The sequence below is a fragment of the Cucumis melo genome, chromosome 10 (genome assembly GCF_025177605.1).
Source record: "Cucumis melo cultivar AY chromosome 10, USDA_Cmelo_AY_1.0, whole genome shotgun sequence".
NCBI lineage: Eukaryota > Viridiplantae > Streptophyta > Magnoliopsida > Cucurbitales > Cucurbitaceae > Cucumis > Cucumis melo.
Window position 1 is genome coordinate 5,412,301 of NC_066866.1, and position 16,595 is coordinate 5,428,895.

Genomic DNA, 16,595 nt, shown 5'->3' on the forward strand with positions numbered 1-16,595 from the left:
GACCACGTTTATATAAAATTGAAATGTTCAAATGCGCATTTTATGTGGACATCTTTTTGTAGACTTTCAATGTGGAGTTGGCTTGAAACAAATAGTATTATCCGATGATAGAGGATGTCCTTTTCTGTTTCAAGTTAAGGGAGAGGTTTTATAGTGTGCTACCTTTTCTGCTGCTCTTACTGTTTAGCTCTGTAGAAGATAATTTTTCATGGAGTTAGGACTAGAAGGCCTAGATCCAAGGAGGAATCTTTGGTTTGTTTGCAAGAAGTTTTGTTATAATCTTTTGTTTCTAACTATTAACAACATGAACACAAGTACAACCCTGCCTTATGATTTTTGTGATTTTGAATTGCTTAATTCCAGCTTCCTTTGTTGTATTATAAACTATCTGCTCTCCTATATTGCTCTCTTGCATACTTTCATTCGCCGTAATGAAAGTTTGGTTTTCTATTATTAAATAATAATAATAATAATAATAATAATAATAAAGAAAATATTTGGAAGTTCAAAATGTTAGGCCTCCTATTATTAATACTTGTGTTTGACGCAGTAAGAGGGGTGATGGAAGTGGGCCTAAAGCACTAGAGGGTTTTTCTTTGTTAGTTTATATTTTGGGTTGGGCTTGTTTGTAGCTCTGTGATAGGCCCCAAGTCACTAGAGTGTTGTACGTAAGCGTGGAAAGGAGGGTCAAATGCAGGTAAGGAAAATATTTAGTTAGTGTAGGACCCAAAGGAATATTATTAGTTAGAGGGTGCCAGAGTAGGGGTATGTATACTGTTCGGGTGTGTATTGAGGGGGATCTTTGGCTGATTATTGTAAATGTTCACTTGTGAGATTCTGGAGAGGAAGGGGAGCTCTTGAATTCTCCCTCTGCTTGTTGATAAATAAATTGAGGCTCCGGCCTATCACTCTGTTTTGTGTTCAGAGTCCTTTTAGTACGTTAGTGTGGGTTTTGCTATTATCATGTTTTGTGAAATCTCTATAAATAGAACAGTGTATGAGGAGAGGTCTACCGCTCTTAGAACAGCCGGTTAGCTTGTAGTCACTAACTTCTGAATACAATATCACAAGTGGGACTCAGTGTCCTAACAAAAAACAAATAAGCCCATAGCAATTGATATGTTACAATGAGTTACTGTTTCTAATACTCCCCCCCATGTCTAATGGAATTTTTTTTTCTGACAGTTGATATATATATATGGTGTGTTTGTGCGTGTGAAAACATGAAATACCAAAAGACAAACAAAATTAAGAGGCAACAACAGATTTTTCTTTTCATATTCGTACAGAAATGTACAAGATGCTACTTCATCCAAAGTCCTATGAAACTACTCTCCAAGCACATTGATATAATAAATACGAAGCTGGGAACAAATTCAAAAGTAGAGCGCAGTAAAATGGGGTTTGCAGGGAGGAAAGAGTCAGAAGGAAAAGGTACAAACTTGAACCAATGTAAGGTTGCCATTTTCTAGATGAAGCCCTTCGGCACAACGCTGCTGCCACATGTCGAGACAATAGGTATCAACGAGAATGATACATGCAACTGGGACAGTCTTTGCTTAAAGAAAAAAACAAGTACCTGCAAGGTTTTATCAATTCTATGAAGACAAAGGTGTAAAATTAAATATCACTTGGTAGTAAAGAAGGAAGAGAACTACAGAAGTGAAGACTCTGTAACGGGAAAGAATGAAGTTAAGCTTTGATGTGAAACTTGAGTAATATTACAGTCATTCAAAGTTTCTTCAGAATAATGGCTTAAAAAATGATAACGTATTTGCATAAGATTTCAAGTACACAATATAATATCAAGGTCTAGATTACCTTCTACTTCAAGATGCATACTGATTATGAGTTGGATACCGTCATAATGATCCTGGGTCCTAGGAGGCTGACTGCAGCCATCACGAACGTTTTAAATGATAATTTGCAGGCCATCTCTGCATCCAGAATTACCCATTACCTGCTAGTCCATTGGTGAAGAGTGGGTTCTGAATGTTTCCAAAACCAGAAAGTTTTTATATTCTTCTCTCCTGATGAAACCACTTCCATTTTCACTGGGCTATAACCTCAATCAAAGTGTGGAATGACTCAAAATGACCCATCACATTAACACGTAAGCTGCACCTTTGTATGGAATGAATCTGTGGCAAGAGAGACTATTTAATTAGCAAAGAAGTTGTTGCACCTAATATCTTCTTCGAAGCATTTCACTTAAAATTGAGAATGAACACCTGACCTTCATCACAGTTGCAAAATTTCATAACCCACTAAGCCAGGCAACAATCACTGCTTATATAGACCCCTTTGTCCATGAAAGAGAGAGACACCTGCAACCAATGTTTATATAGGGTTAAAATTAAAAATATATATATCTTGGACTAATTTCACCCCATTAAATTTCTTAGTATGACTATTTGTTAATTTTAAGAAAGGGATTTTTTTTTAAATAAAGAAAAATGGGTCAAACTATTTACAAGCTATAGCACAATTTTCTACATTTTTTATAACCTAGATAGACACTAATAGAAGTCCACCACTGTCTATTAGTGATAGAAAATGATAGAAGTCTTTCATTAACAGAGACTGATAGATGTCGGTCAATGTCTAACGCTGATAGAAACTGATAAAAGTCTATCATTAATACTATCGATGATATAGACTGATACAAGTCTACCATTACTAAGAGTTTATAGAAATCTATTAGTGTCTGTCAATATTCTTTTGCTCTGTAAATAGTTTGACATTTTTCTATCAGTAAAAGTTTCTCTTTAAGAAATCGTGTGTGGGTAATTTCTATCCTTGATTATTCTTTGCTTTAGTTTTTGGTATCAGGTAAATATTGTTTTACTTAGGTTAAAGATAAATTTTAGGCTTTAAATCGTTGTAGGTTAATGTGTTATTCGTTTGGTTGTTTTACCTCTTTTGGGCTACTGTCTAGCCTACATAAGGTCATCTAATGGCCATTTGAGCTATCTTTTAAAGTTTTGACTTACATTAACTACTCTAGTTAACATCACACCACATACAGCTATATACAAGCAGGAAATAGAAATGAGTGAAATCATCAAAGTACACAGTACACCCATGTCTAGTAAAGTAACCTTGTCCCAACATTCCTACATCCTAGAGCAAAAAACGCCTTTGGATTCGAGTAGAACCTGAAGAGAGGTTGGTCCTATTTGACATTGGTGAAGTTGTTAAGATTTAATAATCACCGGCTGGCCTTTGATGTGCTTTTACGCCTCTTAATCAGCCCCTCCATCAAACTTAGATAAGTATATTTGTTTAAAGCAACGCCTTCCTTTGTAACTTCAACAAATAGGTGCATTGCATCCTTATACTTATGTTGATTACATAGTTCATTGATCTGATCCGAGTATGCTATAGACTTGGAATCAAAGTGTTCCGAAACTTCAGAGGTTAGCACATTCTGCCCTTTGCCCAATTTCAAATTCTGATCATGCACTATTCCCGATTCGACCATTTTCAATATAAATTCCTCTGTCTCTTCAATCCTTCCCGCATCTGTTAGAGCAGCAATAATCGTTTTGTAAGTATATTGATCGGGCCCTAACTTTTTTGCTTCCATTTCAGTAAGAAGATCATAAGCATTCTCGAATTTCCCTTCTTTGCACAGACTAGATATTATGGTATTATAGGTAACTACATCAATGTCTTTGCCATCAGAAACCCAAGTATTGAACAGCTTAAGAGCCTTCTCTAGCATACCCTCTCTGCATAACCCACGAAGAAGAATATTACGAGTATAGACATCTGGCTTGAATAAATTCTCAATCATCTTGTTGTGGAATTGGAATGCTTTTTCCACATTCCCTTCCAAACAATAGCCATGGATAATTATGTTGTAAGTAGTTTCATCAGGAACTATTCCATTCTCAAGCATCTCATTCAGCTTATCTGTAGCTTGATCAGTTTTTGTAGACTGACATAGTCCTCTGATCACAGAATTATAGGTGATGGTGCTTGGAATAATCTGTCTTTCCTTCATTTCATCCCAAAGATTTAAGGCTCTGTCTCCCTTTTCATCTTTGAAGTAACCCATAATCAGAATACCATAGCTAACCTCATCAAGAATATAGCCCCGCTTACTAGCACTGCATAATAAGTTGTATGCCTCATCAAGTTTTTTCTCCACACAGAGAGAATGGAGAATCGTATTCAGGGTCCAAGTATCAATTTTCAAACCTTTACTAATCATTTCATCCATCATTCTAAACGCTTCTCCCATTTTTCCAGCTTTACAATAACCAGCTATTAGAGTATTGTACGTCACGCAATCAGGGGAGAGTCCATTTTCTTCCATCTTCTGAAGAGTGGTGGTTGCTTCAGTCATATTTTCTTTCTTACACATCCATTTCAATATTATATTATAAGTAACTGCATTACACTTCACTCCTTTTTTATCCATTTCTTCAATCAAACTATATACCTCAGAACTACCCCGCCGCTCGGAACACCCATCAATCAATGTGTTATAGGTAACCACGTCAGGCAACACTTTCATTTTCTCCATTTCATCTCTTAGCCTAAAAGCCTCATCAATCTTACCATCATTACAAAACCCATTAATCAATATATTATAAGTCCAAATATTAGGCAACAAATTTTTATGTGTCATTATTTCGATCACCTTGGTAGCCTCCTTCAGCAACCCCAGTCTGCAATATCCCCAAACCAAAATATTATACGTACGCTTATTTGGCAACAACCCTTTATTTGTCATGTCCAACAGCAAGTCCCGGGCCTCATGTAATAGCCTCTTCTTAAACAATGCATCCAATATCGTATTATAACTCACAGTATCCGGTACACAACCAAACTCACTCATTTTATTCACCAAATCCAGTGCATCCTTAACTTTACTCTCTAAGCAATACCCATATATCAAAATATTGACGCTATTAGTATCCGGTACCACGCCGAGTTTAATCGAATCCTTAAATACTTGTCTAGCCAACAGAATAGAACTCGAAGACGGGTATCTTACCAAGGAATTCATCAATGTTTTGCAGGTAAGCAAATTCGGCCGGTAGTTAAGCCGCTTCATCTTGTTGAAGATCTGAGTAGCAAGATGGGGCTGGCCCATTTGAACATAGGCGCCAATGGAGGTATCCATAAGAGCTTTGGACGGCTCGGGAAGATCACGAGTGGGATGGAGAATCAATTTATGGAGTTCGTGTTGGCGATCGGAAGAAATGAAGGAAATAAGGAGGGATTTGGCATCGTAGAACATGTAACGGCGAAACAGAGAAGGTAAGAGGGTAAGAAGAGAAGATAGAGAATTAATGGGTGGGGAAGAGAAAGAGGGGACATGTTTCTGAGCCCATTTGAAGACATGTATAAGAACGGAGGGACGAGAACTTAGAGCTTCGGAGGCGAAAATGGAGGATATCAAGGAAGGAGAAAGATGTGCGGCATATGGCGCAAGTGCACTGAAAGACGGTTTGGTGGAACTGAGGATCGTTGTTATGGTTTGAATCAGTTGCTGTTCTTGATTCTCTTGCTGGGTTGGTCCCTTATATGAAGTTGAAGGAGTTTTCATGGCCACCCAATAATGGCAAATAGGGTTTTGCCATCAAGAACCTCAGAGAGAGAGAGGAGGAGGAGGAGGAGGAGAATCGGAAGGGCTACTTTTCAAAATGGCTACAAATATAAATTCGGGGTTTAAGGAAAATAGTCCAATTTGAAAGGGTAAATTGCTAAATTTTTAATTTGGTGGTATAATTTAATAAAAATTACAATTTTTTTTAGCATAGTTGGAGCCGGAGGTGGATAGTTCGAATCATTTTCTTGTGATCAGTTTCAAACATTTTTTATCATAAATGTCTATCAGTTTCAAACATTTTTATATAGCACACGTGTTAATCCATCTCCCACGTGTCATTCCCAAAAGCTTAAGCAATTGCCACCTCCCTACTAGCTTTGGTTCTCCTCACTCTCTTCAAACAAAAGGAAAAAATAGACCATTTCTGTTTTGGCCCAAAATTCTTCAAGTTTTGGCACTGAGAGAAAGAAAAGGAAGAAAATATTGAAATGGGTTCAGAAACTTTTGTAGAAATCATATTAGCAATTCTCCTTCCACCTCTTGGAGTTTTCCTTCGCTATGGCTGTGGGGTCTGATACCTTCAAACTCTGTTTCCTTTTCTCATTCATTTTACAAAAAAAGAAAACCTTGTGTTTGATCTTTTTTTTCTTTTCCTTTTTGTGGTCTTTTGATTTGCAAGTGCAGGTGGAGTTTTGGATTTGTTTGTTGCTGACCATTTTGGGATATATACCTGGAATTATATATGCAATTTATGTTATTGTCGGGTAAAAAGGAAAAGGAAGAAGAATGTTTTGAATGTGTACTTTTGTAAACGTCTGTTTTTTGTTTCGTTTTGTTCATGTAAGGTTGTGGTAAATCAATGAAGAGTGGACATTTTGTGATTTTATTCATGAAGTTTTGGTTTTTGTTTTACTTTTCTCTTTATTCTCTCCCTCCCTAACTAGAAAGTAATGGTATGAAAATTGTTCTAAATTCATTTAGGAGAGTTCTGTTTGGTTTTGTTTTTTCAAGAAGGGATGGAAAAACAGAGCTCTCTTTCTTTGTTGTAGCAAATAAAATTCATAAATAGTTATAGTAGAATATTGTAGTATCTTTATTGAATATTTTCTGTATCCTTTTTCATGGAAAGCTAAATTGTGAGTTGATGTAAAAGAAAATAATATATTTGGTAACACACTCTCTCTCAAAGGTAGTAAAGTAAAGATCAATTCGTCTTTGACAAGTAAACAAGTGAAGCGAGTAGTGGAAAGCAGTGGATAAAGCTTTTTTTGTGAAGACGGGCAGTGTCGTTGGGGAAATGATGATGAACAAAGTGAGTCAATTTTAATGTGTTTCGTGAGTTCTTGGGGTACATTATTGCGGGAGATTTAAATTTGAACAAGATTGCGGTTGTTATGTAGTAGTAGTGTTGAAAGACACCCATATCAGCCAGGTAGAAAGAATCGTGCACAACCATTATATCACTATAATGCATTTACTACTATGTATTATTAACTATTATGATCTAGGGGACGCGTGCCTGCTAGCTCCTATGTAGAATTAAAATGTAAATAATTTGAGGGGCATGTGTTCCGGATGCATATAATAGTAGTCATTCTAGTTAACACTAAAGATGCGTAAGAAGAAAATTGGAGTCCAATCACAGAAAGTGCCTTGATGTAAGGAAGAATGTGAGACAATAGCAAAGTGTATAGTTCGAGCTCCGAATATAGGCAGCATTCGAATCTAGTGATGGTGGTGATGGGGCAGAATCAACAGTATCAAATCAATCCAGAAGATCAGATACCCAGATACATTTTGTTTGAGATAATTAACACAGCAAGAAGAAACCATTAAGATCAAGGAGAACTAAAGTGGTCTCAAGTTGTTCATCTCAAAGCATTTCCTACGGTAGCATCGCATATCAGATACCGGTGTGAAGATCATCAGCATAGGAGTAAATAATGTTAATGTTGTATCATATGGATTGGACGCGAGTTCCAAACATGGGAGGTCCATGGTGCTTATTCACACCATACGAGGCCTGTCAAGGTGTGCGGTTGCTTTATATAAACTTCTCGCATTTTTAACGTCCTCCATTTGAATAAGGGGAAGCAGCTGCAGCTGCAACACCTAATAGACGACTGAGTTATGATTTATCATTTCAACAATAAATCAACATCAAAGAACCGCAACCCATATAAAGCCAAATGGGTTGTCATTTATGAACTTTTGTATCCATTTTAAATTAGGAATGTAACTATGCCACAACCATTTTAGGTCGGAATCGGATCGGCTTGGGTAAATCTCAAATTTCTTTCCTTTCAAAATTAGTCATTTTCTATCTTAAAATATATAAAAAATTGGAACCCAATCAGTTTATAACAATTCAGTTGAAAGATTCAATAACTTAGTACCTACATACATTTATGTAAGTTTTGAACGAATACCAATAGAACTCTAATAAATCATTACTAGAGATTGAAAAACATTGAAAAACAAGAAAGCCCCAAGTTTAGAAAGATATCGCCGAAATATTATTTATTTTAAAATATCCTTATTCTACTCCATGTCACCGACTATTTACATTTTTAAACAAATAGCAAAGTAGAATTTCCTTCTTCTGTTAAGCCAATAAAAGGAAAAACCAAGTGTAGAAACAAATAATTGCTGTCTGTCAAAATTCTTCTTCAAAAAAGATGAAAAAACAAGCATTCACTCTGTGGAGTACAAAAGAATGTCTAAGCTAAACTAATTTGAATCAAGCAAAATTCGATCTAAAACACTTGCATTTTATATTCATTCTAAAGCTATATTTCATCATTAAAACAAGAAATTGCCGCGTAGTAAAATCTCAATCATCGAATCAAAATGAGAGCTCAAATTCTAATAACCCCCCATGATTCCAACCCCCAAGATTGCTATACAATGGAGCAACAACTATCCATAGCTGTTGCATGAAGTTTCAACACCATTTGGCTTCCAAATAAGCCCCTTCATCCTTCACTTCAATGGCTGTGATTGGAACATGTCATGTACAATGCCAGATGTATCAGATTCAAAAGCCGGCCTCCGCCAAAAAAATCAACAGAAAGTGGGTGGATAAACTTCAGCTAACATAAATTTACATTCAACTAATACTACTAGGGTGGGGAGAATCTAAGTTACAATATTTTAAACCTGGCAATATTTGAGAATGAAACGAAGGGACCAAGCCCCGAGCGAACTCTGAATGGAACTGACAACCAGATGCATCTCCAAATGAGGGTCTGGTCCGGTTACCTCTTCTGGCACCTGTCGTGTTATTCTCTTGTCAGCAGTGATGTGTTCTCTTCAGTTGACTATTCCATTTGTGTATTACCTGAAATTGTGAAATGATCAATATCATACCCAAATATAGCACTGGTAAGATCATGCAGATAAGAAATACAAGGATATAAAATTTTGTGGTGAGTTCGTTCTCTCTTAAATGTTTAAACCACTCCATCCCACTCCCCAAATATAGATATAAAAGTGCATGTGTAAAGCGCTTGGAAGACCATGAATCCCCTAGAAAAAAAATTGATCACTGCCCAGGTCAAAGAAACCAACATTAAAATGCATTATACACACATGCACAATAGTGAGCGTCCAGATCAACTTATGCGTACCTTAATTAATCTCACGAAACAACCCATCTAACCTTACAATATTAGGGTGTCAAAGGAACCCGTAGGATATTTATTTCTAGGTAGGTAGTTAACATGTATTAAATTCATGATCTCTTAGCCCTTTATTGAGACGTCTCATCTTTTATCATTAAACTAACCCATGATGGTTACATCTAAAAGCGTTTAGATTTTTTAGTGAGGCTTGACATTTCAAGAAACCTTTTTATCCTAGTACGTCAAAGCAAACTTTTAAAGTATGCATACCTGAAAATTAATCTGTTTTCTTGCCCAGAGATGAAATACCAAGTTGCCTCTCCTGATCCTTCGTGGGGACAGAATCAGTATGTGTGCCTGAGTCTGGAACTGCTGCACAATCAGGTTCCATCGCCTGAACCAGAGCAGGAGGTTTATCAACACTGGATGCTATGTCCTGCTCTTGTGTGCCAAAATTGGGTATTTTCTCTTGCTCCTGGTTAGCGGAATCCTGATTAGCTTGCAATTCTTGATCGCGATCAGATTGTGCATCCTGCTCATGGGATGCAGCCTCGCCAGATTGCACTACGTGCTTCTTATCTGCCTCATTATCACATTCCATCTCCTGCTCCAGACTTGTGGCATTACCAAGTTGCTTCTCCTGCTCCTGACTTTTGGAATTGTCACATTGCATCTCCTGATCCTGACTCGTGGCATTATCACATTTCATCTCTTGATCCTGACTTATGGGATTGTCACATTGCATCTCCTGCTCCTGACTCATAACATCGTCACATTGCATGTCCTGCACCTGATCTGCTGCATTGTCCACTTGCTTCTCCTCCTCCTTATCTGCTGCATTATCACAATGCTTTTCCTGCTCCTGATCTGTGGGAATATAATGTTGCATCTCCGACTCCTGATTTGTGGGAATATCCTGTCGCATCTCCTGCTCCGGATTTTTGTTATTACCAGGTTGTTCCTCCTGCTCCTGATTCGCGTTATTACTATTTTGTACCACCTGCACCTGATTCTTTTCATTATCACATTGCACCTGGGATGTAAGAGAGTCTGGCACCTCATGCTCCTCCTCAGTTGTCACTTGATCAGGTCGCAACTCCTGCCCCTGCATAGCTTCCTCATCGTGTTCCAACTCCTGGGCTGAGGTATGGTCTGGCTCAGTCTCCAGTTCCTGGGTTGAGGCAAGAATGGGCTGAGTCTCTTCCTGAGCCTCCACGCCAGCAGAAACAATTGGCTCTGTATCATCTTCTTCATCAGCTACAACAACAGACTGAGTGGCCTGCTCATTTGCACCAAGATCATGCTCAGACTCATGCCCCGCCATTGAGTCAAGAACTTGTGTTTCCTGCCCCTCCGTAGAGTCAAGAACTTGTGTTTCCTGCCCCTCTGTAGAGTCAAGAACTTGTGTTTCCTGCCCCTCCGTAGTGTCAAGAACTTGTGTTTCTGGCCCCTCCGTAGTGTCAAGAACTTGTGTTTCCTGCTCCTCCATAGTGTCAAGAACTTGTGTTTCCTGCTCCTCCGTAGTGTCAAGAACTTGTGTTTCCTGCTCCTCCGTAGTGTCAAGAACTTGTGTTTCCTGCCCCTCCGTACTGTCAAGAACTTGTGTTTCCTGCCCCTTTGTAAAGCTGGAAGCCACCTGAGTTTCTTCTTGAGCCTCCTCCCCCGTTAAAACAACTTGCTGTGTGTCCTCTTCTTCATGAGTTGCAGGGGTAACAGATTGAGCTTCCGGCTCTTTTGTTCCAAGAGCATCATCGTCCTCATGCCCATTCATTGTGCCAAGAACACGCTGTGCTTGCCCTTCTGTTGTGGCAGGAACAGGTTCCCCCAATAACTCCTCTGATGATGTCACAGGTTCCCTCTCATGATCCTGAGTAGAGGTAAGAACTGGCACAATCTCATTCTCCTGAACTGTGGCAACAACAGGTTGCATATCCTGCTCCTGGGGTATCGAAGGAACAGGCTGCTGCTCCTTGTGATGAACCGTGTTGGTGCCAGTATTAGCTACATCCTCTTGCTCCTGGTTTGGGGCCACAACTGGCTGTGTCCCCTCCTGGATCATGGCAAAAGCTGGCTGCGTTTCATGCTCCAGACTTGTGGCAGGAACAGTTTGTCTCTCATGATGAGTTGGATTAAGATCGGCTTGCATCCTACCCAGCTGGGCAGTGTCTAGAATAGTGTGCGTCTCTTGCTCCTGGATGATTCCAAGCACTGACTGTGACTCCTCTTGGAATGTAGTCATAGCTGGCTGTGTCTTCTCCTCCTTGATTGTGGCAAAAACTGGTGGCATATTCTGCTCCGGGTCTGAGGCAGAAACTGCTGGCTCTTCATGATGAGGAGGTGTTAGAGTGTGATCTGCTTGCATCTCCCCAAGCTGATCCGAGGTGAAATTATGATGCAGCTCCTGGTCTTGAGAAGTAACCTGACCCGATTGCGTTACCTGGTTTGAAGCATAAACAGGATGCAGTTCCTGGTTATGCATAGCTGAAAGATCAGATTGCCTATCATAATGGATAGTTGAAAAATCAGTCTGCATTTCCCCGAGATGAGCAGTGTAATTAGGTTTACTCTCCTGGTCATGGTGTGAACCAAGAACCGATTCCATTTCCTGGTATCCAATTGTGGAAAGATCAAGTTGCATGTCCTGGTCATGAATTGAAGATAAATCAAGCTGCATCTCATGATCGTGGAAAGAGGATAAATCTAGTTGCATTTCTTGGAACTGAGTCGAGCTAAGATCGAGATGCATTTCCTGATCCTGAAGTCTGGGAATAGGCGAAGCTTTAAACAAGGTAGAAGGAGTATAGCTGAGCTGATAATTTACAAGTCTTGGTCCAAAGATGCTGAACCTTCCAGCACTGCTATAAGCAATTTCCGCATCAGAAGATTTCTTAAAAACTACCCTTGCACGACCACCCTCCCTATCAACTTCCGTCTCAGATTCTCGCAAGGGTCCAAACCTCCTAAACATATTATTCAGGGTTTTTTCTGATGGCACAGAATCCACCTCCGAAAAGTTCATTACAAGTTCAGCAGGTGATGGCTGATAAACAGAGCTGGTAACCTTCTCAGCTGTTATAGCATGATTTCCAGCAGGATGTCGCTTCTTGTATGGCCTGCGACTTCCTTGGAGAGCCTTTTCTGGCTCTGCAACTGCAAGTTGGTAATCTCGTTTTCTGTTTTTACGAGGTAGCTGAACTTCAGTCCCATTTTGGATTACTCTGTCTGTCCAGTAAGTGTCACTCATATCCTCAAATTCAAATGTCTGTGGTGAAGCAACAATAGAAGTAAATTGTGCTTTCCTCTTACCACCGTTTCTTTCCAAGGCCTCCTCAATCCCAGGGTGCTGCCTCAAAATTAATGAATCTCGAAAATCAGTGAAAAAACTGACAATTACGTTCAAGGAGCTATATTCCTTCATTGGATCGCTTGCCACTAGTTGAAGTTGATCTAACAATTCATCCAAGGAGGAGTACTCGGGAGGAAAGTTTACCCTTCCTCTTTGGGCCTCATCAAAGTTCTGGAGGAAAACATCAGATTCATGGAGTGCATTCCCATCAAAGCTTCCATCTGGCTTTTGGAACCTCTCACTAGTCGACTTGATGATTGGAGGCGTACCAGTCAACTGACTTGCAACCCGACGAATACAATCACCAATTTTGAAGGACTGTTTAAGAGATGCAGTTCCAGAAACCTTCGCAACGGAAATAGTTTTCCTTCCATCTGGCGCACCAGAACCATCAATAGGATGTTCAACAGTCTTTCGTCTCTTACAAGAAGGTGACACCAGTGTGGAAGTCCTTGCATCAGACCAATTTTCTCCATCAACATTGTCAAAATTTTCACCCATTAGTTCATACAAACTCTTTTCTTTTTTCTTAGGATACAGACCATCCTTCAAATTATGTTTGCGTTTATGATAACTACTCCGAACTTCCACATTCTCCTTAGATGGGGACGCCTGTGCATCATCCTGACATGGAGCTGCATGGTGAACAAAATCACTTGACTGCATTTCAATGTCTAAACTGTCTAACTCACTGTCTGCCAGCCCCCCACAAAACTGGAACTGAGGCAAGCCACCAAATTGGAATTGAGGCAGGCCACAATACCCCTTTAGACGATAAAAAGCAGTCAGCTGGGCCTTAGCTATCACTAGTTCCAAACGGTCACTACCATCAGATGGAAACTTCGCCAAGTCCCTGATGTATTCAATTAATTTAACAGGTTCAAACGATGTGGCACTGGCAGATTTGTCTACACCGTATCTTCTAGATGATTCTTCTCGAATACCAGCATTTTCAATAATCTGACATTTAATCATGTCATATGCTTCTTTGGGTGTGCAAGCACACGCTAGCCCCAACTCTGCTCGTCTAGAGACTTCTTCCAGAGCACACTCAACAGAATTTTGGAAGGCTTCTGAATGGCTCTGCATCTCTTCTTGGGAGAAATGTGTCCGAAATGGCTTTAAATGAGACATTTCATTCCAAGCAAATGTACGATCCCCAAAATAAGCAACTAAATAGAAGTCCTTTTTATAATACTTCATCGCCTGATCAGAAGAATCAGACGGATCAAATATCTGACCTGGCCACCAAGGATGGCTCCTCACTTTACCCCACACTAAATCAGAAACAGAAAAATCACCTTCATTCTCCGATGGCAGGTGATAACGAGCTTGGTGCAATTGAACAGAACTTTCAAGTTGATCATCGTCATCTTCAATACCTGTCACATCTTCATCTTCTTCCTCACCATGTAAACCTATCTGGTTAGCATTAAATTTGTGATCAACTTCCATTTCTTCCACAGTCTCAAAATTAGCTAGATTATTATCCATAACAGCATTTTCCTCAAGTTCTGTGCAAGTACCCCCTCCTTGTCCATTCGATTGAGGATCAGGCTCCATGTTCCTGCCTTCTATCTGCACCATCAAATTTTGCTCATTTTCAGCAGAAACTTCAATACTCGGAGCCAAAACTTTACCATCATTTTCTGTTGCAACATCTTCCTCGGCATCATGGTTTGGTTGACTCAGTGATATTGAATCCGTACTCATCACATGTTCAGTAACAACCACAGATGGATCCGAATTCACCACATCTCCAGGAGAAGCTGTACTTTGATCCAAATTCTCGCTGTCAAGTGTCCGTGCTGCTATCTCTGGGACTTCAACTCCCACACACAAGTCATGCTTTTGATCACCAGAAATCTTCTTCTCATGAGTCAAGTTGCTATTGGGAAGTTCCCCTCCTCCAGAAACTTGGTTCTGGTCATCTACATGATCATTTTTTCCCATATCACCATGCTCTGTCTCAACTATACAACTCTCATCCCTTTCCAGATTAGAGAGGTCTTTGTCTGAACCTTCACTCTGAGAAATAGCTTCAGGATTCAAACCTTTATCAGGCAACATGTTGGGGTCCTTTTCAGTAGCATTTTCAGTACCATCTGCAGAAGAAGTCTTCATTACAGAATTCCGTGCATCAACATCTGAAACTCCAAGTCCTGTACCCTGCAGGTCAACTGGTGCATCAACAATCTGCTCTTCCTCCACACACCTCTGACCTGTTCCCTTTTCTAAACTTTCTTCCCCATCACTTATTGAAGCTTCCTGGCTTCCCCCATCAGTATGCACTAAGTCTTCTCCAAACCCATTTTCTGTGGGAGAATTCTTTGATTGCAACTCCACTTTCTGAGGTTCTTCATCGTTCAAAGCTTCATCATCTGAACTATTATGGACTAGTTTATCCGTATCTACAACCATAGCCTCCTTGCTTCCAGTGTTTTCCTCTTCCGCATGAGCAGCTTCAGTCTCCCTGTCCACATGACCAGCAACTGCTGAAGAATCATCCACCCGAGCATCATTATCGAGAATCATCACATCAACGCCTCTTTCATTGCCCTCCACACCTTCTTGAGAAGTTCCTTTTATTGATTCCCCAACCCCAGATACTCCCTCACTTTCCATCCCTACATCAGCCCCATCTCTCTCCACACTGGACGGCTCCTCCCCACCAGTTGAAACACCGTCCAAATTCCCAGCAGTTCTATGAGTACAAACACCATCAAAATAAACATCAGAACCCAAAACTTCGACCATAATATCCTCACCACCACCATTACAAGCCCCATCACCCCCATCCCCTCTCCCCACATCCTCAGACAAAGAAGTCTGAACCACCCGGTCCTTACTAACACTAACACCGGAATCATCCACTAAATGCTCCCTAACAGTAACAGTTGACTCCGAAACACTGCCAGAAGCATCTCTCTCATCCGGCTCTTCCATGAAAAACAGAATCTGGGTAATTTATCGCAAAAAGGGGTGCAAAAAAATCAAGAAAAAAAATCAAAAAATAAAAATAAAAAAAAGGTGGGGTAACAGCATAAGCCCTAATTAAGAAAACAAGACGGGATCTTAGAAGTGAAGAGGGAGTGAAAGATCACAATTGAAGAAGAGAAATATGTTTGAATTAAAAAGAAAAACAGAGAATTGGAAGTAGGAGAAGAAAGAAAAGTAGTGTACCTGAGTGGATCTCTGTTAGGAAGAAAAATAAAAATGAAGTTTTTTTTTTTGGTTTGGGAGGAGAGAGGGTTTGGGTTTTAGAGAGAGATCCTGAATTTTATTTTTGGAAGAAAGGTTCCGAAACTCGATAGAGTTAGGAATTAATATTATTCATAAATAATAATAATAGCTACTAAAAATATAAAAATATAAGGATAAAGAAAAAAGAAAAAAGAAAAAAGAAAAGCATCCATTCTTTTTTATTCTTCTCTTTTTTTTCTAACCTTTCAACTTCTTTGGTACGGCCTCTCCTTATTCCCACTATTTCCTCAAAAAAAAAATGCTTTCAACCTTCTTCTTTTTTTGTTTAATTAAATTTCAATATATATATATATATATATATATATTTATACACTTTTGTGTTTTTAACATTAATTTTTTACTAAATATTCCTTTTTGTAGTCCTTTTGGCAATAATGTTTACGATAAATTTAAATAATAATAATAACAGATGCACTCACCTGATCTTTCATTTGCCTCTAACCATGAATTTATGATTTTGGAGAAGAAAAATGAGTTATAAGGCAAGAAAATAAACCAACCTATGGGGTGTTTCTCATGTAATTTTCGATGCTTTAAGTTAATATTTGGTCAAAGAGGTTAAATCAAGCTAATGATGGAGGAGATTAAATTTTTAAATTAGGTTTGGTTGTAATTATGTACTAAAGAATGAGATAGAGTTCATCGTTTTCTTATACAACAAGGATGAGATGAATCTTTCCTAATCCTAATAATTTAGCGGCAACAAGAAGAATAGCAAAATATAATGTTTACTTGGGATAAATGATAATTTTATTTTTAAATTTGTCAAAATAGCAAAACAATTAATTTTCACATG

The 16,595-nt window shown here is 39.1% G+C and overlaps 3 protein-coding genes across 4 annotated transcripts; 1 reads left to right on the top strand and 2 right to left on the bottom strand.

The window, feature by feature from the left end:
* Positions 1–1,248: 1,248 nt before the first annotated feature.
* LOC103488749 (pentatricopeptide repeat-containing protein At2g16880) lies at positions 1,249–5,563 on the bottom strand. Of its 2 annotated transcripts, none has more exons than XM_008447635.3 (4): positions 3,159–5,563; positions 2,237–2,327; positions 1,822–2,141; positions 1,249–1,579 (listed from the first exon to the last, which is right to left on the bottom strand). In XM_008447635.3, exon 1 carries the CDS (start codon positions 5,561–5,563, stop codon positions 3,212–3,214), a length of 2,352 nt encoding a protein of 783 aa, XP_008445857.2. In that variant the 3' UTR covers positions 1,249–1,579; positions 1,822–2,141; positions 2,237–2,327; positions 3,159–3,211. The 2 variants fall into 2 exon arrangements, with proteins under 2 accessions (XP_008445857.2, XP_008445858.2); XM_008447636.3 differs by having other exon boundaries at positions 3,102–5,563.
* Positions 5,564–5,640: 77 nt separating this feature from the next.
* LOC103488748 (low temperature-induced protein lt101.2) lies at positions 5,641–6,460 on the top strand. The gene is made up of 2 exons (XM_008447634.3): positions 5,641–6,135; positions 6,251–6,460. The coding sequence occupies exons 1-2, from the start codon at positions 6,055–6,057 to the stop codon at positions 6,332–6,334; spliced, it is 165 nt and encodes a 54-aa protein (XP_008445856.1). The 5' UTR covers positions 5,641–6,054; the 3' UTR covers positions 6,335–6,460.
* A 1,856-nt stretch (positions 6,461–8,316) lies between these two features.
* LOC103488747 (uncharacterized) lies at positions 8,317–15,856 on the bottom strand. Its single transcript, XM_008447632.3, has 3 exons — positions 15,719–15,856; positions 9,460–15,493; positions 8,317–8,906 (listed from the first exon to the last, which is right to left on the bottom strand). The coding sequence occupies exon 2, from the start codon at positions 15,479–15,481 to the stop codon at positions 9,467–9,469; it is 6,015 nt and encodes a 2,004-aa protein (XP_008445854.2). The 5' UTR covers positions 15,482–15,493; positions 15,719–15,856; the 3' UTR covers positions 8,317–8,906; positions 9,460–9,466.
* Positions 15,857–16,595: the final 739 nt, after the last annotated feature.

Excerpts from the sequence above, each read along its gene's own strand:
- LOC103488749 (XM_008447635.3), bottom strand. The coding sequence starts at position 5,563 with ATGAAAACTCCTTCAACTTCATATAAGGGACCAACCCAGCAAGAGAAT.
- LOC103488748 (XM_008447634.3), top strand. The coding sequence starts at position 6,055 with ATGGGTTCAGAAACTTTTGTAGAAATCATATTAGCAATTCTCCTTCCA. Across the intron at positions 6,136-6,250 it reads TCCTTCGCTATGGCTGTGGG|GTGGAGTTTTGGATTTGTTT; the intron begins GTCTGATACCTT and ends TTGCAAGTGCAG.
- LOC103488747 (XM_008447632.3), bottom strand. The coding sequence starts at position 15,481 with ATGGAAGAGCCGGATGAGAGAGATGCTTCTGGCAGTGTTTCGGAGTCA.